The sequence below is a fragment of the Venturia canescens genome, chromosome 7, assembly GCF_019457755.1.
Source record: "Venturia canescens isolate UGA chromosome 7, ASM1945775v1, whole genome shotgun sequence".
Classification (NCBI taxonomy): Eukaryota; Metazoa; Arthropoda; class Insecta; order Hymenoptera; family Ichneumonidae; genus Venturia; species Venturia canescens.
Genome location: NC_057427.1, coordinates 11936397 through 11960585, shown reverse-complemented (window position 1 = coordinate 11960585; position 24189 = coordinate 11936397). Strand labels below are relative to the sequence as shown.

The 24189-nt window shown below is 46.3% G+C and overlaps 1 protein-coding gene across 3 annotated transcripts in view; it reads right to left on the bottom strand.

Annotated features, from left to right (window-relative positions):
• Positions 1-601: 601 nt before the first annotated feature.
• The window catches only part of LOC122413739 (mucin-5AC-like), a 33466-nt gene continuing 9878 nt past the window's right edge, over positions 602-24189 (bottom strand). For 2 of the 3 annotated variants that reach the window (XM_043424298.1, XM_043424297.1), the window contains 4 exons: positions 13227-14902; positions 6591-6681; positions 1934-5661; positions 602-1826 (listed from right to left, as the gene is read on the bottom strand). In XM_043424298.1, coding sequence (XP_043280233.1) covers positions 1512-1826; positions 1934-5661; positions 6591-6660 — 4113 coding nt within the window. In that variant the 5' untranslated portion in view covers positions 6661-6681; positions 13227-14902 and the 3' untranslated portion in view covers positions 602-1511. Of the gene's footprint in view, positions 1827-1933; positions 5662-6590; positions 6682-13226; positions 14903-18595; positions 18638-24189 lie in introns of those variants that run through there. The other variant, XM_043424299.1, reaches the window with a different exon arrangement.

The following is a 24189-nucleotide window of genomic DNA, read 5'->3' as shown; positions in this document are numbered from 1 at the left end:
TGGATAACGAGCTTTACCCGCCCTACTGTAATATTTTCTTCGATAATTTAAGGTGAGAATTTCCGTTATAATTCGATGGTCGCTTTGAACTGACTCAAAAAAACTACAGTATTTTTATTTCAATCAGTACATTTTAGTATTCGTTCACGATCAATCTTTTCACGGGTTACGTACGTCATTAATTGAACATTATCTGCCGTGCTTTGAATTTGACTAGACGTCTTGTACATTAAAAAACTGTCTGATTCCATCGAACCAAGAGATTTTGTATGTTTCATTCGTTGCACGTCGTAATTCATGGCATTACTCTCGCGTTCTTTTTGTGGTCTTATTTGGACATTAGCATCGAAGTATGAAGCCGACAATAATTCGTCACAGATCGCAGCAGTCTAAGGTCTTTAGTGGATGATATTTGTGGTGTAATACTATATAAAGTGAACATGAATACGATAAGCTTGACGGTTATGAAGTATAATATGCTCGCTATCGTAGATCGAGATGTAAGATAAGTGCGTGAGATATATATGCGATGTTCTTTACTTAATCGTGGAAGGTCAACTGCGTAATATCCGGAAGTCAATACAAAGTAGTGAGATCCCGCTGTTTTGTTGATTCTGATTTATTCGTAGCAAATTACAATCGAACTTGAATACGTTTTTCGTTTTAATTAATAAAACACGTTGGTGCGCTAATTATTTAGCAATAAAATTATAACGAATTACATTTTATAATGGCGGATGAACGAAGGGATATATAATTATTTACAAATGCTACAACTAATTGCATAATATTCTCAATCGTACATAGAAAACGATTTACTTATTTCATTACTCCAGCGTAACTGTTATACTTTATCTCATAACTTATTTATTAATTGTCACTCGATGAAAATGACTCGCGTGTACTCATCACTTTGAACAATCCAGATATTTTTATCGTTTTTTTTGCAGATCAATTTTTTAAATCAAACTTGTCAATCATTATTTACATTTTGCGTTCCGAGGGCTTATAATATTGAGCTTCAAATCACCACTCTCATAAACCAATAATAAATGAATTATCGGAAAAAGTCTGAATTGGACCATGACTTTCGTCTCATCTTGTCAACGCTCTTAGACAAACGAAACTTGTACAGTACGAATACGATCTCGGCGAGTTTGAAATATCTTGATTTTAATCGGTTTTCTATACTTTACACTCCCCGTGCAATCAGTGAACTATGATTATCCAGTAATAATGATATTTTTATATGTAATTATGAAAAATAATTAGATTTTTATAGACAATTATTACTGGATATCCCACCACCCAATAAATCCCCCTGAACGTCGCATACGATCTTGAGCCACATCGCGAGGCTGTTAATGTAAATCACGATTGAAAAAATCGAACCGAAGTTCCCCTTATTTTCAGCCTGCGGTGATAAAGACCGTACGGAGATTCAATGAATTACCAATGATTCTCGAAATTTGGATTCAGTTTCGTTATTTCCAGATTAATTTTCTTCCTTATTACGCCCGTTGCGAGTAGATTTTTCTCGCTGAGCGGTTGAACGTTTCCTCCGGCAACGACCATCTGCTCTCGAAAAAATCATCCTCGTTTCGATTATTATTGTACTTTCTTAAACACATCGGAAGACGGGAGCTCCGTTCGCAGCGTCGCGACACCGGCCAGAATACAAAGTCTTCGGGGCATTTGTAGAGGTAGCCCTGAAGAGTCCGCTCCTCGTCTCTCATGCATTTGTAAAATACGTTGCTGCACTCTTCCTCGTTGTAAGGGTAGTAGCCTTGGTCCGGACACAGGGTCTCGCGTTGTTCAATGTGGACCTTCGGAATTTCGGAAAGATTTGTTGTTGAGAGTTTGATCAAGTCGTAAGTTTAATTTCATTTAAATTAATGAATTTTCCTGTTGACTCATTCCAGCGGTGACTTACCATTGACGTTGGTGATTGTTCGACCCTGCGGTAAACTCGAGCTCCAGCGGTAACACCGGCGCAAGGCTCGGAGGATTGCTCCTCGGGCACACACTCGATTTTCTTGTTGTCGAATATCGTATTTTCGGGGCAGTGGAACGACAGGACCTTGACATTCATGTCGGCATCCGAAGTGCACTGGTAGAAGATGTTGCAGTATTTAGGATGACGTCTGAAGCCGGTGGGACAAACGAGGACGATTTGTTCTCCGGTGAGGTTTCCTACGGGGCAGATGACCGAGCCTGCCGGAGGGGGTTGGCTCGTAGCGCCTTCTGTACTCGACGGTCCAGGTGGTGCCGTTGTTTCTTGAGAAGCAGGAGGCGTCCCGGAACTGTCAGCTCCGGACGCCGGGCTGCTTGTGGATTGCGGTGTCGTCGCTGGCTCCTCTTGGCTTGTACTTTCGCCACCTTCGTTTGATGTTCCAGAGGACGACGCTTCGGTAGCAGTTTCCGAAGAACTGCTCGCGGTCGGCGCAGACGTTCCTGATGGGGGACCAGTGGTCGTCACTTCCGAACTGGGCGTTGAACCGCAGTCTGGAGCACCGTTGGTGGAAGCGTCAGTTGTTCCTGGGCCGGGCTGCGTCCCCTGGGCATCCTTGCAGTTCCTGGGCGGGTACACCGCTGAGGCATGGTTGCAAGTGCTTATGCTAGGGTCGAAGATCGTTCCGGGTGCACAGTCGAAGTGATAGACGCTGAAACCATTTCCGTTGTCGACACAGCGATAGAATTTGCCGCAGTAATCCGGATTGGGGAAGAAACCTTCCTTGTTGCATACTATTCCGTTGTTGCTCGCGGGGTTGTCGCAGGGACGGGAACTGCTTCCGCTTTCGGATGAACCTGAGCTTGACGACTCGGAGGAGGAAGAGGACGTCGACGACTCGGAGGGAGACGAAGACGTCGAAGATTCCGAAGAGGGTGACGAAGACGAGGAGCTCTCAGAAGATGATCCCGGTGAAGTAATTCCTGCTGGCTGTGAAGGCGCGGTATTTTGACCCTTGCACGTGGCTACTTGATGAATGTAATTGCAAGTAAGAAGTCCCTGGTCCCATGCCGTACCCGGTCCGCAATCGAAATCGAACCTCCTGTAGCCGCTACGCTCGTTTTTCACGCAACGATAGAATTTCGTGCAATCCTTCTCATTCGGGAAGAAACCTTCGCCCTTGCACTGGGGACAACTTCCACATGACGATGGGGGTGATGCAGTTGGGGATGATCCGGCTGGTCCCTGACTCGGGCTCGTCGAGCCTCCGGTCGGTGATCCTTCGGAGGTACCTTGACTCGGTGTCAACGTCGACGAACCTTCGGACGATGGGACAGCGGACGTTCCTTCGGTAGGTGGGACTTCGGTAGAACCTTGAGAGGGCGGGACCGTAGTTGCTTCAGACGATGGAACTGTTGTTGCTTCAGATGATGGAACTGTTGTTGCTTCCGAAGGTGGGACCGTTGTTGCCTCCGAAGGTGGGACCGTTGTTGCCTCCGAAGGTGGGACCGTTGTTGCCTCCGAAGGTGGGAGCGTTGTTGCCTCCGAAGGTGGGACCGTTGTTGCCTCCGAAGGTGGAACCGTTGTTGCCTCCGAAGGTGGGACCGTTGTTGCCTCCGAAGGTGGGACCGTTGTTGCCTCCGAAGGTGGGACCGTTGTTGCTTCCGAAGGTGGGACCGTTGTTGCCTCCGAAGGTGGGACTGTAGTTGCTTCGGAAGATGGGACCGTTGTTGCTTCCGAAGGTGGGACTGTAGTTGCTTCGGAAGATGGGACTGTCGTGGCTTCCGAAGGTGGGACTGTCGTTGCTTCCGAAGGTGGAGCCGTTGAAGTTTCTCCGGACGGTGAAGCTTCGGTAGACCCCTGCGACGGCGGCACCGTGGAACTTCCTTCAGAAGATGGCGGTTGCGTAGAGCCTTGTGCAGGCGGAGCCGTAGAAGCTCCTTGGGAAGGTGGACCGCCGGTTGACTCGGGACCATGCGTGCTCCCCTGGGGTGGATTCGAAGCCCCGGAATCTCGACATTCAGGGCGGCTGGACTCCCAAGGATGGACGCAAGTGAGGAGCTTCTGATCCCAAGTAGTGCCGACACCGCACGTGAAATCGTATCGAGTGAATGAACCTTTTCCGTTACCAACGCAACGGTAGAACTTCTGGCAATCTTGAGCATCTTCCATGAAACCTTCTGTCTTACACTGACGGCCACTGCAGCTTGATCCGGTTGGTTTTCCCGGAGTGGTTCCCGGTCCACTGTTACAGCCGCCACCATCGCCCGGGCTACCTGAACTTGGTGGAGTCCCTGAAGGAGCTCCCGTAGAACTACCTCCTTGACCTGGACTTACCGAACTTGATGTAGTTCCCGCAGTTGCTCCCGTCGGACTTTCGGAAGAACTACTTCCCTGACTCGGGCCGACCGAACTTGGTGTAACGCCAGGAGCCGTTCCTGTCGGTCTTCCAGTAGAGTCACTACCCGGGAACCAGGTTATCGTCACAGTCGGTTCGGTCGTTCCATGACCCGGGGCGCTGGATCCCGGGCCATGGGAAGACTGTCCCGGTGGGTTCGAGCCTCCGGGGCCCTGACAGCCAACTCTGTTAGCCGCCCAAGGGTGATTGCAGCTCTCTATTTTCGGGTCCCAGACCGTTCCTTCGCCACAATTGAATTCGTACCTCCGGAACGATCCGTTTCCTTCGTCAACGCATCTGTAGAACTTGGTGCAATCTTCAGGGTCAGCCATGAAACCTGCACACGTGCATTCAGTGCCGACGTTCGGGGTATTGGGCCCTTGGCCTGTGCCTTGAGTCGGCGGTACGGAAGCTGCCGTACTGCCGGGTGCTGGAGTAGGCTGACTCGAGCTCGGTGAAGATCCGGGAGGTTTTCCTGTCGGTCTCCCAGTGGAGTCGCTACCCGGGAACCAGGTGACCGTCATAGTGGGTTCGGTCGCTCCATTACCCGGGGCGGTGGATCCCGGGCCATGGGAAGACTGTCCCGGTGGGTTCGAGCCTCCAGGGCTCCGGCAGCCAACTCTGTTTGCTGCCCAAGGGTGATTGCAGCTCTCAGTTTTCGGGTCCCAGACCGTTCCTTCGCCACAATTGAATTCATATCTCCGGAAGGATCCGTTTCCTTCGTCAACGCATCTGTAGAACTTGGTGCAATCTTGAGGATCAGCCAAGAAGCCTGCGCACGTGCATTCGGTGCCGATGTTCGGGGTGTCGGGCCCTTGAGCTGTGCCCTGCGCAGTCGGTACGGAAGCAACCGTGCTACCGGCTCCTTGAGTAGGGCGAGCCGTCGTTTCGGTCACAGCTGCAGTTGTTCCCGCCGAGCCAGGTCCGCGCGGAGGTCCGCAAGAAGGACATGTGCCACGAGGCGGGGTGGGGGAAGGTTGCGATTCCGGTTTACCCTGATTACCGGGCTTTTCCTTTTCCGTACCGGGCTTATTGTTCGAATCGACGTCGTTGATCTTGTCACCTTGCTCGTTAGTGCCACCGCATTCCGGTCTTCCGCACACATCCGGATGGGTACAAATGTCGCCCTGATCCTTCGAAAACACCGTGCCCGGGCCGCACTCGAATCTATATTTAACGAGGGGCCCACCGTTGCCAAAATCGACGCATCTGTAATAGACTGTACAGTCGCGAGGATCGGCGTGGTAACCTTCTTCGGTACATTTGAAACTGGATCCTTGCTGGTTCCCGCTTCTAGGATCGTCGTAATAGCCTGCGAAGAAAAAAAACTCGGTGAATACTATTCAACGACGAGAAAGCCTGATCCGAAGGCGGATCGCTCTACGACAGAAGTGCATTGAGCACCGGAACCGGGCGTAATCACTAAACAAATCTCATCGCGAGATCCGCGGAGCCCTGCCGCATTCCCAACCGCCCAATGTGTATCGACAATCTCGAAAAGATTGACTCTCCGAACTCATCGATGCGAGCGAGGATTCTCAGGAAAGGAATCGACTCGGATAGTCAAGGGCTCCTCGCCCTCGTATCTTCGATCTTCTTGTTTTGAGGACACTGCGACAGAACCTGTTTGACGACGACAACGCTTGCTCTCTTCGAGCCTGTATGCTCAGCACGCATCCACTCCTCGGCTATGTGTCGCGCACGAGCATTAACCGATCTCCCGGGACGCCCCGCAACGATCGCAAAAATAGAGTCCTCCCGTCTCTCGGACACTGAGACAAACTGATTCAACGAGATACGAATGTACAGGCTGGCCGGAGCAGCGCGCACCCGGACGGCGAAGAACCACCGGGTTGGAAGATCGCCTCCGGAGTCCTCGTCCAGCTCTTCGGAACTTCGCGATCCCCTGAGCTCGCAAATGTCCGTTTGACTTTTAGGACATCTTGTATAATGCGAGGGGCGCTTTTGCTCCGAACCCCAGGCTTGACGCACCGCGCACTCGCCTCACGTATTCGCCTCTCCTCTGTACAAGTACACCCAACGAGAATTCCATAATTGGTGGTGATTCGTAAGATCTCGTTTTCTACCCTGCAGTATCGCTCTCCCCAGGACCTCGGCATCCCGTCACTCCGAACTATTTCCAGCCGGGCAGCCAACATTCTTTCGCATTCCACAACCTCCTGCCTCTCATTTTCTTTCACTATATCAATAAACTATAATCCTTCGGCGTGTTTTACTTACTGCTTTCTGCTATCGCTGCTAATGACAGAGCAACCAGGAGACTCCAGCTGCCGGAGCGCTCGAGCCACATGATCGGTGCAAGTTTTCCTTGCTGTTTGAAAAATCATTGAAACACGTTATCCTCATGATCGAGTTAAACACGCTCGCTTATTAATCTATACAATTAATGCAGCAATCCAAGAAAAACGAATCGCGTCCCGACGCCCTAAGAGATCGACGACCAGCACCGTTTTATCCCCGTCCGAACTTCCCAAGCATGCGCGATAGGAAATGGACGTTCCCATGTTCGTCCCTAAATGAGATTCATTGAATGACAGTTAAATAATTCATTCTGCCCCTGTTGGCAAGCTTCCAATCGAAGATTCCCCGATACCGGCAGCGACCACGGTAAACTCGACAATTCTACTGCTTTTCGAATCTAACTGTCAATAGGGAGTTTGCTGGGTCAATCGAACGAGCGGTTCTTGCATAAAACTTACTTTTCACCCGCATTCTTCCTCTCCCACGTTGATTCGCGTACGAGTCATTGTGTCCTCGTATTCTCACGCTCATTCAGCCTCGCATTGGGACAAATTCTACTTTGCACGACTCCTAGAACATTTGACCTCCACGGCGGGGTGGGATTGTAGACAAAAATAAGGGCACTGCCAACTTCCAGACATGGAAATCAACAACCGGCGCATAACTCCGTCGAAAAATTCCTTCACGTGTCTCACTATTGGTTTTTAATGCCTGCGAAATATCTTGTATGCGCAAAACCGCTATAACAGAGGCGCACTTTATAATGTACATTTATGTATGTGCATGCGTTATGTGAATTCGTGTGTTTGCGCATATATTATGCAGGCAGCAGGCCCGAGGTGCTTGTAACAACATATTTGTAACATATATCCTTTCCCCTTTCGTAACGAGCTGAAAGCCTCGCTGATCGGACAAGTTCACCACTCGATCTTTCTCTCTTTTCGTCCCTCTCTCTCTTTCCACCGGATGACATAACGCGAGAGAGCGAGGTTTCCCAGGTTCACCGGCACACGAGTCGAGAAGTAAGCTACCGAGCAGGTTCAGTGTCAATGCCACATCGTGTTGCAACGATCTTGCGAGCATTTTATCCTCCACTCGATATGCGGTCCAATAAATAGTATGAGAATTAAATTGGAGCGTTTCCGAATCGTTGCTATCGCAATGCTCTCCTGAAGTTTATCTTTGCTTCAGACCCACTTTCGAAATTGTCCCATCGGCAACGAAGTGCTTCTTGCGAAAATTCTCTGAGCAAGTCTCAAGGTTTTGGAGATGGTTTCCTGGGGCTGGAAAAAGCCGCGAATCGGTTTGGGAGATTGTGTCAGTCGAACAGGAGAGTTCTGGGACGTACACGAAGCGCATCCATGGTTGGAAATATTCGCGGATGGCCCCTCGAGGCCCCATTCGCACACGTGGACAATGCACTCCTCGCGGTCTCCTTCGAATACAAATTCAATGCGCGAGTCTGGATTTATTTATCGGATAATTCGCTCCACGAAATTTCAATCGTTACATGTTCCTTCTTATTAGGCTTCTTGGAACAGTTGTTGGACTTTGGGCTGAATTATTTTTCATGATTTTCTCGACCGTGGCGAGGTCGAGGGATGATTGACTCCGGGGCGATACCCGCCGCGTCCGTTAACAGTACTTCTCTTCCCCGCTGTCGGCGACACACTTTTTTTGGTCGAGGAGACCCGTGGACGCGAAATGTCAGTGCGAGGAATATTTATTGGGACGTATGAATATAAAAGCTATCTTGAACGCCGCTGATCCTCGACTCCATCGTTATTTATTGCGTCGCTCCATTTTTCTGTTGCAGAGTGGAACAAGAAAAATGAAGAGTGTTTAAAAAATGGAGATTTAATGAAAGAGATTGTCGGGAAGAGAGTTGAAGCGAATGTGCACTTGGAGGATTTGTCAATGAGAAACGACTGCAGTGAGGATTGGTCAGAAACTAACGTTTCTTCTGATTACAAAACTTCCTGCTGCTGTTTCATCGGATAACTTTGCTGGATGACTCGTTTTATAATTCGCCGAAGAATGGCACCGAGTAATTTAAAATGACAACAAAGGCCACGACTGCTGTCGTCGTTGTTCGGATTCGTGATTTCCTGAGGAATCACGGATCTGGTTTTCAACCAAGTTGGAAAAGATCTTGAGGATCGTGTGTGCGCGGCAAATTACTGAAATTCTGCAAAGAACGATTATCTTGGAATTCAAGTGAAACGGAGATTTTTCGCGGCTGCGAATCATCCGACGTGCAAGAGCCAGAGGGAGAGAGGCGGACTGGCATCTTCGTTGTTTGGACGTTCTAATAAGGACGAGCTCCCAACTCCCCTGACACACGCGTCGATTTACGTCTAGCGAGCGTCATGTATCTCGACCGAGAATAGGGTTTTAAGGTAGTTCACGCACGAAACGATTTTCTCAAGAAACTTTTGAAATTTACAGAGTTTAAATGGCTAGTCGACTCACACGCGTATCAAATATGAAGAAAAATACACAGGGTTACGGTATATGCGTAAAAAATCGTTTATCTTTCCATACAACGAATGAACGCTTCTTACCAAGTTTGTGAAAAAGTACACAGTAACAATGAAGTACGAAGGTTAACTTATTTGCAAATTTGCTTATTTCGGCATTTCGTTTCCTCTTGGCTCGGGCCATTGCTGTCACAGCCTTCTGTCTTTTTATTAACACTTTCTTCTCGATCCATTTCCCTTTGTGTTTACCCTTTGCGCCCTCTAATGCGACTTTTAACTTAAAATCTACAGTATTTTCGCCAGGGACTACTGAAATTTCGGGTTCAGTCGCAGTGCGACAGATCCCCCTTCAATGAATGGCTTGTAATTTCGTCAGCCAAAAAATGAGTTGAAATAATGTATTTACAATTTCGAATTAACAACTCTGACATTGATCCAAAATGATTGTATCCTCAATCAGGGAGTAAAAATCGATCGAATTGGAGCACCCATAAAATTCGATCCTTCGGGCATGTTCTATCTTAAATCGAAATAAGAAGAAAACGAGGAAGTGAAAAAATGAGCTCCCCAGGGAGGGGGAACCAAGAAAAAGAGAGAGAGAGAGAGAGAGAAAGGCGGGAGATCATGTACGACGCGATGGGGGCTATTATAGTGTAACTAGCTATAGCGAATAACGTTGGAACGATAGTGAATAACGTGCGGTACAATCACGAGCGTTTTCGCACCGTGCTTGTGTCCGTACGTGGTCTGCTCTCTTGGGATGGGTTTATAACCTTGCAAGGCTCACTGGGCAAGGTCGTTCGGGCGCAACTTTGAGCGGCCGACTACCTCAATCTACTCGATATAAAGCGAAGACGAGACCGGACCTCGTACCTTTGCGTTATATCGATATTCCTATCGAGATTATATATAGGTGAATACGTAATTTTATAAGCTGCATAAATAGATGCAAATAGGGGTGAAGGGACCGGAGCAGGACAGCTTTATCGAGAATCCACATCGGGGATGGGGGCTCAATAGACTCGGAGCTCTGATGAGAGATACTTGAATCAGGTTCAAAAGTAAAGTACTCGTGAAATACTTAAAAACGAGCACTACTAGTGATTGTAATTTTGAGAACTCGAATGATCGATTATTCGCGGCGTTGCAGGACTCGAAATTGCCCGGAGCCCGAAGCCCTTTTCCAACGCCATCTTCATCCCAGTCATTGCGCGCACTTATAGACATAAATTAACCTGCTGTGTATCCGTCTACAAAAGTATCCTCCGTGCAATTAAGGCCATATACACTTGGAAATTGCACATACGTGACGTTTTTTCTTTCTTTATTTCTCTCTTTCGGTACACGCATGGTATACGAGATAAATCGTGCTCTTTTATCCTCGCGGATGCTTGCTGCATGCGCCTCTGGGATAGCGCACGGGCCTTGGGCGGAAATTCATGATTTCTTCTCCTCATGTTCTTTCCCTTTCTTCCCCTTTATCTCTCATAGCTCTCCCACTTTATTTCGCTGCAGAGAGAATCCTCGCTTTTCCCGTCTGATAGTAACGCTCGTGCGCTCGTCCACAGCTGCGCACGGGCCACAAGGGCATAAATGTCTCTGGAAAAGCGCTTCGTCCGTACATCGCCAGGTTTGAATACGCTTCGCCACTCGCGCCCAGTTCTGTGTTCATATGGAATTCAAATGTGCGCGAGATTCATTATACCGAGAAGGCGTTACTGCCTTCAAATTCACCGTCTATGGGAACTTAATCGTTGAATTTCATCACGCTTGGAATGTAACTATTAAAATGCAGGTTTTACGGTACGCGCGTGTTTTAATATTCGTCATGTACGCGGTTTTAGGAATGGAAATCATTGTTCCGAGTTCCCGGGGCGAAGCGCTGCTCCAGGCCGAGAGTTCGAGGCTCCAATTTCTTCAAGATTATCCCAAAAGTTGTTCGTCCACAGGAATCCTCGTATTTCATAATAAAATGCTTATAAACATCGTTTAAACGAAGCCTAACGAAGCATTGAAAAGTTTCGACGCTATCTCCAGTCCTCAATGCTATCTGACTCGTCCGCCGCCATAATTCACACGAGCCGCGATTTTTTATTGCTCCGTAAGCGCAAGTTTTATTGTTCAGAGTCCCATGAACATCAACGCCGATAGGAATATACGTTTCTACGTGGTTCAAGGTCCGTTTCGTAAGCGATTATCAACCTCCCCCAAGCCACGCCGCGTAACTCCTTCTCCCATAAAACGTTGACCAGCCTTTCGGATATCCTGCGGTCTCACAACAAACCACAAGATTTTTATATCAGGAGGAAGCGTTCAGTGTTAAATCGTCTAATAATTCGACGTAGAGCGCTCGCACCAGGTGCTTCGAACAGGTGTCGATCAGCTATGACAAACCATTATCTCCTTTTGTTTCCTGTCTCCGCAATTTTTCCTCTCACCATCCCTATTTATAGCTTTGACTCGCTCCAAACTTTGTTTCCGTTTGTGGCGAATCTCGCAACGAAGATTGTTTCGTACGTAATGCTAAAAGAACAATTTTGGAACATTTTCATCAATTTTTACCCCTTATAAGTGTCGCGAATACTTTATTACTGAAAAATCGAACGAATTTCTCAAACGAAGTGAAGAAAATGCTTCGGGAGTATCCGCGAGAGGTGAAGGACCGGCGAGGTGATGACGAATAATTTGAAACAAAAAACGAGAATTTTTGTGAAAACGTGTCAAAAACTCATTCCCTTGCAGTTTCCATTTAATTATAAATTTTCGGAGGATCGAAATATCGAATAAATGATTTGAGTCGACGGATGCGGATCACTGCACGCGATGAGTCACCGTCCAACACGCGCGATCTCAAGAGCAAAATTGTGGAGTAAAATTCCGACCTTAATGGTGCTCGAATCGGATCGTTTCATAGTTTGAACAGCTGACCAATTTTTCAAGGATGCAGCACGTTTCGTTGCTTCGGATATTGTGTAGAGGAGCCTCGAGAGGAAGACCCGTTTCGTTGGATGTCAGTCAAGTTTGGGCTCAGCTTAATTACGTGAATTTCGACTTGTGAGATGGAATCTGCATGATAGCGTGAGACCCGACGAGAAATTGAAACTCCTTTGAAGAAAATATGCACGTTTCGAAATCAAATGAATTTCTGTCATTTGAAATTCCGATCGTTGTATAATCCTGCGCGCTTTGTGATTGCATTAGGTCGTGCAAGGACTAGCGATCCGACGAATATGAATCAAGGCCGAAAATGTATTAATTATGTCATTTAGTCTGATTGGTATTCGTCCAATGTCGAGTTTTGACGTAAACGTCAATAGAGCATTATTTGGCAATGTTCATGACGTTTGAGAAGGACGAGGCTCCGACGAGATATTCCGCACGATTTAACGAGCCTAATCGATCGAGCTCGAGCAAATCAATATTGAGATATGCGCTCTGTATACCTGCCGAAAATATTTGATGCTCGTATGAAAGTGCAATAATGCGAGCTTCGAATACTTATGCACGAACGAATTCGGAAACTTAATAATGGAGGATTGAAGGACTATTGAAGCGCATTTTAACAAAAGATCGACGCGAACGTCCACACTTCCGCCTTCACCTTTCGTCGTTCGTTCTCTTTCCAACTCGTTTTCCATTGTGTTTAGAATATTCTCGGGCAGCATAATTTTGTCCAAACCTCGTCATTTCTACCTCGATACGTTTCTGACCCCTGCCAAAAGTTATGTTCTGAATCGATTTTTTGCTGGTACAAAAACAAATGACTGCAAATTGGGTGGGATCTGATTGAGTTTTTCAGTGAATTGCTGCATCAATTTCCACTTTGTTCTGAGCATTATCGAAAAAGTTCCTTGCCTTGGGCAACTCATTATCAAAAAACAAACAATCTCATATTCGCGAAGTGTACGAAATAAAACTTTTTGGAGCATAAGAGATTTGGCCGAATTTTGATAAAATAAATAAAAAATCGAGCGCTCGAATCGGCAGCGCTACTCGTCAAGTTCTCACTTTCGCGTAGTCTGCAACGAAAAATAGTTTAAAAGTGGCTCGAAAAAATGGCGGATGTTTAAGTCCCTGAGAGCAACCCCCATTCTCGGGACTCTGCCCTCGAATCGTAAAAATTTTTGGGGCTTACCTCGCGCCGTAGCTTTGAGTTACAATGGGCCAAGAGCTCGTTCGATGCCGCGGACACTGCACTTTGAAAACCGATTAAAATCGATGCATCGATCGTGGCAAAATCGGAGTCCAAGAAATCACAAAAACCGACTGAATAACTAGAGTCGAAAATGAGCTCGAGATCGAGTCCCCGGTGTACCCGGAATTAGTGTGAAATCGGTATTGGATCGTGGCACGTCTCGTGAGGGAGTAATTCCTCCGAAGGTGGATGGCTCCTACTTATATATGAAGACTTGGCCAAGAGTTCGTTCTCCAATTGATCGTTGTGATGGTACACATGTGTGTTTGCAGTTTGTGAACGCCTCGGAAAGCACACTCGCGTGTACACAAAGACGAAAACTCGTGCACGAGCATCACAAATGTACATGCACGCCGTCCTACCGTGTCTTAATCGTATGTGTGTTTAAGCTGCGTACGTTCGATAGGTACGCAGCACGTACGTGTACCGAACACCGAGAATCGTCGAGTCTCTCGTGGTGGTGGATCGTGGATCGTGGAAGGTGTGCTTGCTCGCCTCCTGGAAGGGGACACATCTCGATCATTACATCCTCGATACTCTTCGTACTCTCGGACCTATTTCGTCGTTCATTTATGCATCTGCATGCTTGTACGAAATGCATGGTCTACGTGTTTCCAGTGATTCGCGTCATTGTGCACAGTGACACTTAATCACAGATAAATGAGAGGGCTATTTTTCTTCGGGGGCGAATCATCGTTGGCAATAATTGTGGGAGAAATCGCTCGGTTTACACTTGACGAAAAAAAAACATGGAAATTTGTTCATTCATCGGGAATTCTTGTCTCGTTATCTTCATTCGAGTTCTCACTTGCGTTGGGTCGGCCCCCGCTTCATTGGGACGCAATTTCTATGTTCTGGAGCATTTTCGATGTCAATTTTAAACGGCTGAATAAAAACATGGAGAAATGTAGATCCCGGTGCCTGAGAACGGGAGGGAGAAAATTGTCACGGTGATCGGTGGCGGAAGGGCCAAAAATGTGGCGTTTCGTCACTAAAATCGCAGAGACTGTTCGTCGCGTCGATCTCACTCGGGGATCGCGTTATCTTTTCATTGATTTTTCGGTTGTATAATATTTGTGAATTAAAGACGAATAAATGCGGTTTTGAGGGGAACCGGAACGCGAGACGGGGAGAAGAGAGAAAGCAAGAGGGAATCGGTTCGCCTCGAGCCCTCTCGGATCGAGCGTAATTTGTGCGTCAAGGTCTCATTTCTCGAGGAGACACTTGGACAAATATGGCCGGGTATTGACATTTCGGTAGACAGCCCGTTGGAAAAAAACCGATTGAAATACGTAAAGCGAGTGTAAAAGAAAGGAGGAAAGGGTGGAATAAAGACGGCCCTTTTGATTCCTAGAATCTGTTCGTGCTCGGCGTCCCGGACCCGTTTGTCGCGATCGACGAGGCTGCTGCTGCCGCTGTCGCTGCTGCTGTTTTGCTCCTGGCGACTGCGACAAACGGAGGCAAAAATCGGTCCTTGCGCCCGCGAGCGCGCGGCCACCGACCTGGTGGCGTCTCCCTCAGAGATCTCGAGCGTTACACCGCTCCCCTCGCAAAGAGATCTCACTTTTTAGCTCCTCCGCATCTCCTCGGCGCGTTCGTCCCCGCATTGGAAACAACTGAAACGAGAGGAGAGAAATAAAAATTCTACGAAAAGTAAAACGAAAGGGTTTCGATTCGTATATTATGCGCGCGGGACGGGGAAAAGCTGACGGCTCGAATTTACGACTTGAGCGAAACCCTCGCGGAAGATGGTGCTTGCGTCGATCCTCAAATAAGTCGGTGCGAGTGTGTCCACGTACCACATATATGTTTTCCAGAATCCATCGCAAACGCCCAACCCAGGGACGTTCTACGTGCGAGAAAATGTGACGGAAAAAATGAGTCGTCGCATCGAAAAAGGGCGAAATTCCGCGTCGAATCGTCTTTTTTATTGGACTTTCGAATCTTTCCGGTTTCTCGTGTGTTCACTGAATGGCAAAAGCATCGAACGAGTGAAAAAAAGGATGCTCCACTCTGCCCCAAGGTTCCATTTGGCCCCGATTCCTCTTACACAACATCCACGATTGGGGTGAGTATAATCGCTCTCGTAAGGGCGGCTCCTGTTTCTCATTTTTTTTCTCCACTCTCCCGGCGCACAGAGAGACAACCGAGACGTTTATGGGTAAAGCGAAGTACTTGAGAAACGGTCCATTGTCCTTTCATGCGCGGTACATAATACCCGATCAGTGGGAAGCAGCAGCGAGAGGGAGAGAGAGAGAGCAAGGTTTGCTTCGTTGCACCTTTGCGTAAATAAAATAAATACCGCGCAGGCACATATCGATCTATACATTATTCCGCGAGGTGCTAGTAAGCTGGTAGCCCATCGGAAGTGTGGTATGCGCTGCTGCTGGACGTCGCAATGTCCCATAGAAAACAGCAGCTTTTTCAAATTACGGAATATAAAAATTGGATAAAAATACAACCTCGACGGGTAACACATTCCCGGAGGATCTGTGCTCCCTCGTTATCCTCAAAGCAGCGAGACCCGATGTTAGAAAGAGAAGGAGCTTGAAGGGGGAGAAAGAGAGGGAGAGAAATCCGGATTTTTGCTGCGCCTTCGTGCGTGGCACTCGCACGAGAGCGTCGATTAAAAATTGCGTAAAAATTGAGTACACGCTGCCGGTTCGACGCTCGTTGATCAAACGGGAAACGCGCCTTGGCACCTTTGACTCTTTGTCCAGCGAGTTTCCGAGATCGTTTCGCTCTCCGAGGATAAGATTTTAAAAGCTGCTGATCGCGAACGAGCGTGGAAAGATCCGTGGGGATTTTTCACTCGCGATAAAACCATGATGTTTCGTAGAAATATTGACTGAGACGAATGAAAATATTTTTATGGATGTATTCGATGCTCGGAGGTACGCAGCTCCTCGCTGGACGAGCCTGTCCTATCCCACGCTGTGGGACAAGCTCCGTCGAGTTCGTTCAACCTTAGACGAACCGGGATGGTCCAATTTTCCTCCACTTCCTCATTCTCGTGCTTGCCCACGTTACTTTTTCGTCGTATCTTCGATATTCGATAAAATTCAACTTCCAATATCGATCTCGATTCGATCGGAATATTTTCGAACAAAAAAAATATTGTTGCGACGCTGGCGGAGCGAAAAAAATCGTTGAAAATATTCACCGATCATCACTCTCGATGAATTCCGCAAATAAACTTGACGATTCCCACAAGAAAATCGCTGAAAACTATATTTTTCGAGGCGACTCATCCGCAGGCGAAACGGGCCAAGTATTACACGCAATATAATCGCCAATAATATGTAACCTCGGCACGTTCCATACGTGTGCATCATATGGGCTGCTGCTGGTTTGAGAGCCAATCGAGAAGCCATGAACTTGAGTCACGGAACGCGCCACTCGCGCCCAAACTTTCGTCTCTTTTTCGTGGGTGCACGAGCTCGCGCTATAAATAAAATCCCATGCTGCCACGGACACCGTTGAATTGTTCCACGTGGTAAAACTACTTTCGTTCATCCACTTAATTCCCTGATGAAAAAACCGGTGTAGCAAATCCCATCCGCGGACTCGACGCGGCCCAAGGACCGAGAGGATTTCGACGTTTTTATGTCGGAGAAATAAACGATTCGTTGATCGTTTATTATCATTGGCCAGAACCGTTGACAGATGACGGGGGAAAAAATGATTTTTAAAAGATTAAAATCGTTCGAAAATTGAAAAATTTTCGCCAGAAATAATCGAAATATCGAACTCGCTGAAGCGACAATGGGTTTGACAAAATATAAACAATCGTCCGAGGATCAAACGGAAAAAATCATTCGCCAGCGAAAAACTCTGGACGAGACACCCTTTGTGCGTATAGACGCCGTGACGTGAAACGGGGAGGGTCCGGAGTTGGGCAGAAACGAGATCGTTACCGCGAGTGCAAAAGAGAGTCGCGTGTGCCCGAGAGGCTCTCGGTATGCGAGAGATCTCTCGGCGATGCTGCGCCTCTCTCGGACAGTGAGAATCTCTCGTGCGATTAAAGCGTAAATGTGTGTGCACTGAGACACAAGATTCGCGACAATTTATCACTCTCTCTCGAGAGAGAGAGAGAGAGGGAAGAAAGAAAAAATTTGATACAACATTCCTAATAAAAATATGGAAGAATTCGATGAAATTTCTGCTTGTTGACAACACTGAGAATTTTATAATTATATCATTAAATTTTATTATATTGTTATGAAATTCAACGCGAAAAAAAACTAATGTTTCCGCCTCGAATCACGTCTCTAGAATTCGAAGAATTTTTTTCAGAGTTTTACGAGTTACGCATTCGCGCGGATCGCGTGTGTGAATGATATTAATGAGCTCGTACGTTAGCCCCGGGGTACAAACGAGACCGTGTAATCTCAATGATTTTCATTCGCATCGTCCGCCGCCACTTTACGAGCGTTAAACTATTGAAAAAACAGAAATAAAATGGGCAAAAACGACGCCGAATTACGAAGCCCGGTATGAAGCTTCTTGCCGGTTTTATCCAAGAGCCAAAAGTGACACGATTACTAGCGAGCTCACGCAGAGCGTCGACGTTTTCACGGCGAATTCGAGGCCGAATTTCCGGACTGAAATCGATTTTCCAAGCGTAGATTCGCGGCTTCGAGGATTCGACAAAAACGGCTAAATTTGTACAATTCCTTACCAACGAAACTTTCGCTTCGCGATAAAATGAGAGAGAGCCCAGCGTCATTCTCGACGCCCCGTACGCCGAGGATTTTACCGCTATCCTCAGGATAATTTTCAACTTAACGATCCTCGTGTTTCGTTTTTTGCGAATTAAGTAGGACAAAAACGTATCGAGAAGAGTGCGAGACGGAGAAGATTCGGCTGCGTCGAATAAAGCGTGCCAGCGCATTTGTCCCGAGCGCTCGGACCCTCGATCTCAACTATTTTCAACAGCGATCTAATTGCAATGAGAAAAAACGAGGGATAATAAAAAAACAAAAAATTTCAAGCGTTTTTGATTTGATAGAAAAAAACGACGATTGAAACTGGCGCCGAATCGATTCGGCATAAAAGGTCCGCTGCGTTCGTGAGCGATTTTTCGCTTCCGTTCGGACGCGGGGTTCCGCTAATAAATGCCTTCCGTCTCGAATCCTCTTAGTGCCATTTGCAATTAGCATAGCTTTTAATTAGAGATACAAGGCCGCTCGGGAGGGCACGTATCGAGATCGCTGATGCTGAAGAGAGAAAGGAGCGAAGGGAGGGCGAAAGCAATGAAACAACTTTAAGGCGCCAAGCTGCACGGCGTATGCCACGGCCGAGCGTACCTGCGAGAGACGTAAAGGGCGTAACCCCAATAATTTCCCACCGCAGTTACGCCACTCTGGACGTTCGACCTCCCGAAGGCAAATGTTTCGCGGGCGAACGTTCTCCTTTTGTGCCATATGCAAATCCATCGACGACTTCAACGACGGAGAGTTCCCTATTGAATAAAACAAAAAGTATATTACTAAATAAACGCGCGCGTTTGGATTGTCAGCATAGAAATAACGGTGCATCGATTAGCATCATCGTCGCCGCGCGCGGACACAGGCGAGGCCCAACACGCTCACTTTCTCACCAATTATACGCTCAAATGCAACAGGACTTATGAACTTGAACGAGGATGCGACTCGGACGTTGCGTGTTCACTGGGCTTATTGATAAAAAGGAAAATATTTTTTTCCTCCAAGTCGCGAGTGATTATGTTAATACACAATGAAAAGTTCGTTGATCGAAACAATTTTTTAGAGGGGGCGCCGACGACGTTGAAACTTTTTTTTTCTTAGTGAAAAACGACGATGAAAAAAGATCGATTGCTCGGTGTTGCCACTCAATCGGGAGTTGATCCTCTCAAAATTTGCGAGCTTGGGGGAAAAACATCTGGAGGTCGTCCCAATGCTTTTTCTAAAGTTTTTTTTTTCGATTTTTCGTAAACGTTTTCGAGATAAAAATGATTCGTCTTGTTTCGCAGGTATGTTAGGGTATCGTGGAAACATTATTTTCTCAATATTTGAATGAGCTGACAAACTTTTTAGAGACGCCCCCAGTGGAATGAAAAAATATATCAATTTTCTAGAAAATTTTTTTCACCAAGAAAAAAGAAATTTAACGTCGTTGGCGCCACCTCTACAAATTTTTTTAGAACTTTGTGACGTCAAGTGCCGAAGAAAAAGCTTTCCCGAGGGTACCCGGACGGGAGGGTTTTCGGGGATATTTTTTGTTTGTTAAAAGAGCCTGAAAGAATTTGAGAATTTTTTCGATTTTCGTCCCGGAACTTGAGCTCGTTGACAAGAAAGTAGATTTTCCTTATTCGAGTGATATTGGAAAAAAAAATTTCCCAAAAATCGAGAAAAATGGTTTTTTTGCAAAAATCTGACGAAAAGTCAGGAAAAAAGTAATTTTCCAATTGACTCTCCGATCTTTATGGGCGGAAAAAACCCGGGAGAAGACTCTTCTACGGAGGTTCGAACGACCCCAAGATCCTCCGGATCTGGAAATGAGCTTTTGGTTTTCGATCAGCCTGTACCCGGGGAAGGGCTGCGGCACAAATTCCCCGGCGCACTTGCGTCCCGATAGCCGAGTCTCGTGACATTTCCAAGTCTTCGGAACAAAGTTCCCGTTCGTCACAGTTTTCACCTCGTCCCGTTCGTTTCCCGGGAACAAACGAACGATCAGAAGCTCGACGAAGCGACTCGAGTTTTCAGTCTTTTGGAGCATACTCCCCGGACAAATCGTTTCGCACATTGACTTATGATAATTCTCCATATAAAGAGCAACAAAGCAGCTGCATATGCGCGGTGCCGACCGACCGGATGTGCCATTGAAAAATGCTTCCATCCAATTTGGCCCGAAGTTAACGGTTCCATGAAAATTTTACGTTCTCGTACTCAGCATCTTTTGGGGCGCGTGGAAGAAAAAAATGCGCCAAAGTTATCGGACCGTTGTGATCGACGTGGCATGCGCTCCCGTCAATAAACTCGAATATATTTTGATTCGAAACTCGCCAAGTGACGTTCAGCTCCTTAGAATTCATCGTGGTCCGGGGCATTCTTTTCTCATCTTTTTTCTTTCTTTTCCTCGTTCGCTCTTCCCCTCCCTTTCTCCCCGGAGTATTCGAGTGACGTAAACGTATACAGAATCGGCTTTGCCAAGAATTTAATCGTCCGGCATAAATAAAATAACCGTTACTATCAATCATCTCGTTCTCCCTATTTACGTAGTCTTTTTATTCGCTATGCGCGCACGTCGATGGCGTTAAACATAGAACGAATAAATCATCGACGCCTGTGGAGCCTGCCACTAAAAATCGTTCCGAAAATTTATTGTTGCGCTTGATAATGAACGGTAATTGAAGGAGAAGAAAAAATCTGTGGGAGCATGATTATCGAGGCTCTCGTTTAATTGAATTCGGAAATTTCTCGCCTTTTTGTACTCTTTGACCGATGAGACGAGAAAAAACGCACCGAACCGTCGTCTTTTTTGCTACGTTTTCAAATCCTCGCTTCGCATCGTGTACGGTAAAAATACGAGCCGAGTGTGTTGCCGCGCGCGTCAAAGATTATTACTGCGAGCCTTGTGCCAATTGCGAGACACATGTGTCAGCTCGCGAACACCAATTTATATGAAGCATTCGAGCTCGTGTGTGCCATAAAAAAGAAATGATTATTTCGCACAATTATTCTTTGCGTAATTAGTTAATGCTCCTTTTGTTAATAATTTTAATATAGAATCTCGCATTTCACGAAAAATCCCAAGAAAAAAGTTTATTGACAATTATTCGCGTGGCTCAAAGGCTCGTTTCTTTCTGCGCTTCTCGAAGGAAAAAGGATCATCGACATAACGAACGAAGCGGAGTACAAATTGGCATGAAATCTACTCCCGCGTGCGCTCCGTCGCGGGCTGAGAAACGACGACGGAGTCGCGACGCGCACTCTTTTCCTTTTTCTCTATGAAATCAAGTCGATCGGCTAGCCGGGAATAAAAATCAGACCTCCGGCCGGTCTCAGGCTCGCGGAGGGCGTAAGCAGATTTATTTTTCTCTCTTTCTCTCTCCGCTCTTGCAGCTTGCGCTCCCGCCAGGATAAGAGCACCCCAGATTTTTCCTCCGGTAACAAACCCCGAGTTTCTTCTGTCTCTCGCACTCGAGATGAGCTTCTCGGCGGGCTCAATGAATGTAAACGACTATCGTGTGTGTGCGGCTGTGTGATCGTATAACGAAATGGGCTTGAATCTATTTATCTGGCTTGCGGAACCGGTTGAATATTTTTCTATCTTTTTCCTTCTTTTTTCCTCTCTTTTCTCTTTCTTCGTCTTCCCTCAACCTCCCGCTCTTTCTCTCTCCTCTGCTGTCTTGACCACGGCCAAGGTGATGCTTGCGTGTACACGAAGCTTTAATAGTCCTCCTCGGAGGGAATTCAACGAGCTGATCGTCGATATAACCACGCGCAGAATCCACGCCGCGCCCGGTGTATGTATACGCTCTCGACGCTATGTATAATTATATCATTGAAAACATCGAGAGATAATCGGCTGTGATGTTCGATTTAATTTATGCGAAAACCTGCTTCGGTTTGCTTCGACTTTGGCTCGCGTAGGGAACCACCCTCGTTTCGTCCCTTGGGAAAATCCCGCGGTGACGAAACAGCGATTCGGTGCAGTTGAAAACTTCGCTGGGGCCGAAGCTGGAAGGGGGCAAATCCGGATTAGGCAAGCGACGAGATGCGGAGCCGACGTGCGTAATTTTCGGCTCGAATCTTCTCGGGCCTTTCTCAATATTTCATTGCTCGATCCCTCGCTGAAATAAGGGGAAAAACGAAGTATACGACGAGCCGGTAACGTGATGGGAGAATATTTGTTTTTATGAGAACGAAGAATGCTGAGGCCTTGAATGACGAAAAGGCAAGATCGCTCAGACGATTAATTATCAAAGAACATATTTGCTGAACGAATTATACAGAGGTTTCCATCATTATTTTTTGTCAAGCGTGCGTTAATCGTTCGGTGTTTATTCGTCCGAAGAAAGTTCGTTTTCTTAAAGAATTTTAATGAGTGTTTAACAAAAAGAGTTTGAAAATATTTATTCGACAATCTGAACGATCAATGAGTGACAACGATTTCTTGAATTTTGGAGTATTCCAATTTGGCTGAAATCCCCCATGGATCGCGGTGCCCCGGGAAATTGGTGAGAAAATAAACGGTTGTCTGTGCCTGAGTAATTGGCAATTGCGGATGTTTCGTGAGAGCTTGTCAAATAATCAGACATCGACGGATGCCATTTAGCGAGGAATCGTGGGGGGGGGGAAAAACGTTTTGAATAAACGAGGAAGAAAATTGGAAAAATAGAATCATTTTTTCCAGCGCTAATCACCAGATTTCACGATGAAAAAATGGCTTCTCGGTTGATATCAGTTGGAAACTTTTTCCAATGAGATATGAGCAGGCCAATAAAAATGAGTGCAATCGTGCAGGCTCTGAAGACGAGAAGAAAAAAAAAAATTTTTCACTAATTCATATTCTGCCAAAGATATTGATCATTCGTTAAGGGTCTAAATCCTAATTAGACGAGCGAACGAAAGACTATTTCTACGAATTCTTTTGACCGGTATCAATTATAAATGTGGATAAAAAAAGTGTCGGGCCTAAAAAATACACTCTTAAAATACACAAAAAATTTTCTTTATATTCATTTTACTCAGTTTTCGTAGAGAAAAATGGGGCAGAAGACAGGTCCAAAAAAAAGTTGGACGTGCGTCGTTGATAAAATCTCTGGAATGGATGATCGGAGAGAAAAAAAAATAAAAATGGTTTTAGATTCAATAGGTAAATGGCTGTAGCGCATGTCACGCGACTTTTGATTTTTTTCAAAAAACTACGCAAAAGCACGTTTTTTAGCCAAAAAAAAATAGTTCCGCTAAAAATTTCAAAATTCGTACGATACGATCCATAGCTACAGTCGTAAAGAACACGTGGTAAAATTTTGGTAAGGATCGGTTGAATAGTTTCGGAGATTTCATCAACGAGAGCCGTCGAAAAACGTAATTTTGAGAAAAACGCGTTTAAAGAAAGGCAAAAACGCGGTTCCGCACTGGGCGGTGCGTAGCAGCGCGCTCAGACAGCCAAGTAAACGTCGCTCAAAAGTGCACTTGGACTCGTCAGGTCTTTATAAAATTTGACTACTTTTAAATATGCGTATACTTTCGAAACATACAATAAAAAAATCGATTTTTTTGAAAATTCTAATTAGAGTAGACCCCTTGAAAGATAAATGAGTGCGCAATTACACGGGTCGAATAGTTAAAAATTGTAATTCAATTGACGATGCTTGGGCGCGTTGAGACGTTCGAGAGAAGGAGCGAATCATATTGAAACACACGCGGCTGTGCTGCTGGTTGGAACGTCGGAGATTCTCCGATCAACGAACTCTTTCGAAACGAGCCAACTTTGACTCTGATTTCTTTCATATTCTGCATTCGTAAATAGATTAACAGGTGTGCACATTGGTCGTTCGACGTAAAATCGAGTGCTCGGAAAAGCTCCTTCATTCACTCTGATCTCCGAATTGATAAATTTTATTTGACTTTTTATTGAATATCGAAGCTTCCGATCTTCGATGGAAGTTCGAAAAATCTTTGGACGAAGAAACCGCTCAACAAAAGTCAGCTTGACGTGAATCATCTCGCGGAAACGTACTGACGAAAAAAATCTCAAAGTTCCTCGTTATTCATAAATTCATAAGGTTCGTAAAGAGACGCCGATTTGTACTGGACCTTAACGACCATCAACACCTGCACAAATCACCAGGCTCTCGAGGCACCGTGTTCGCTATCGCGGATCGGGAGACGTTCATGGGAAAAACGTTTCTGTATACACGGAGTGTCTC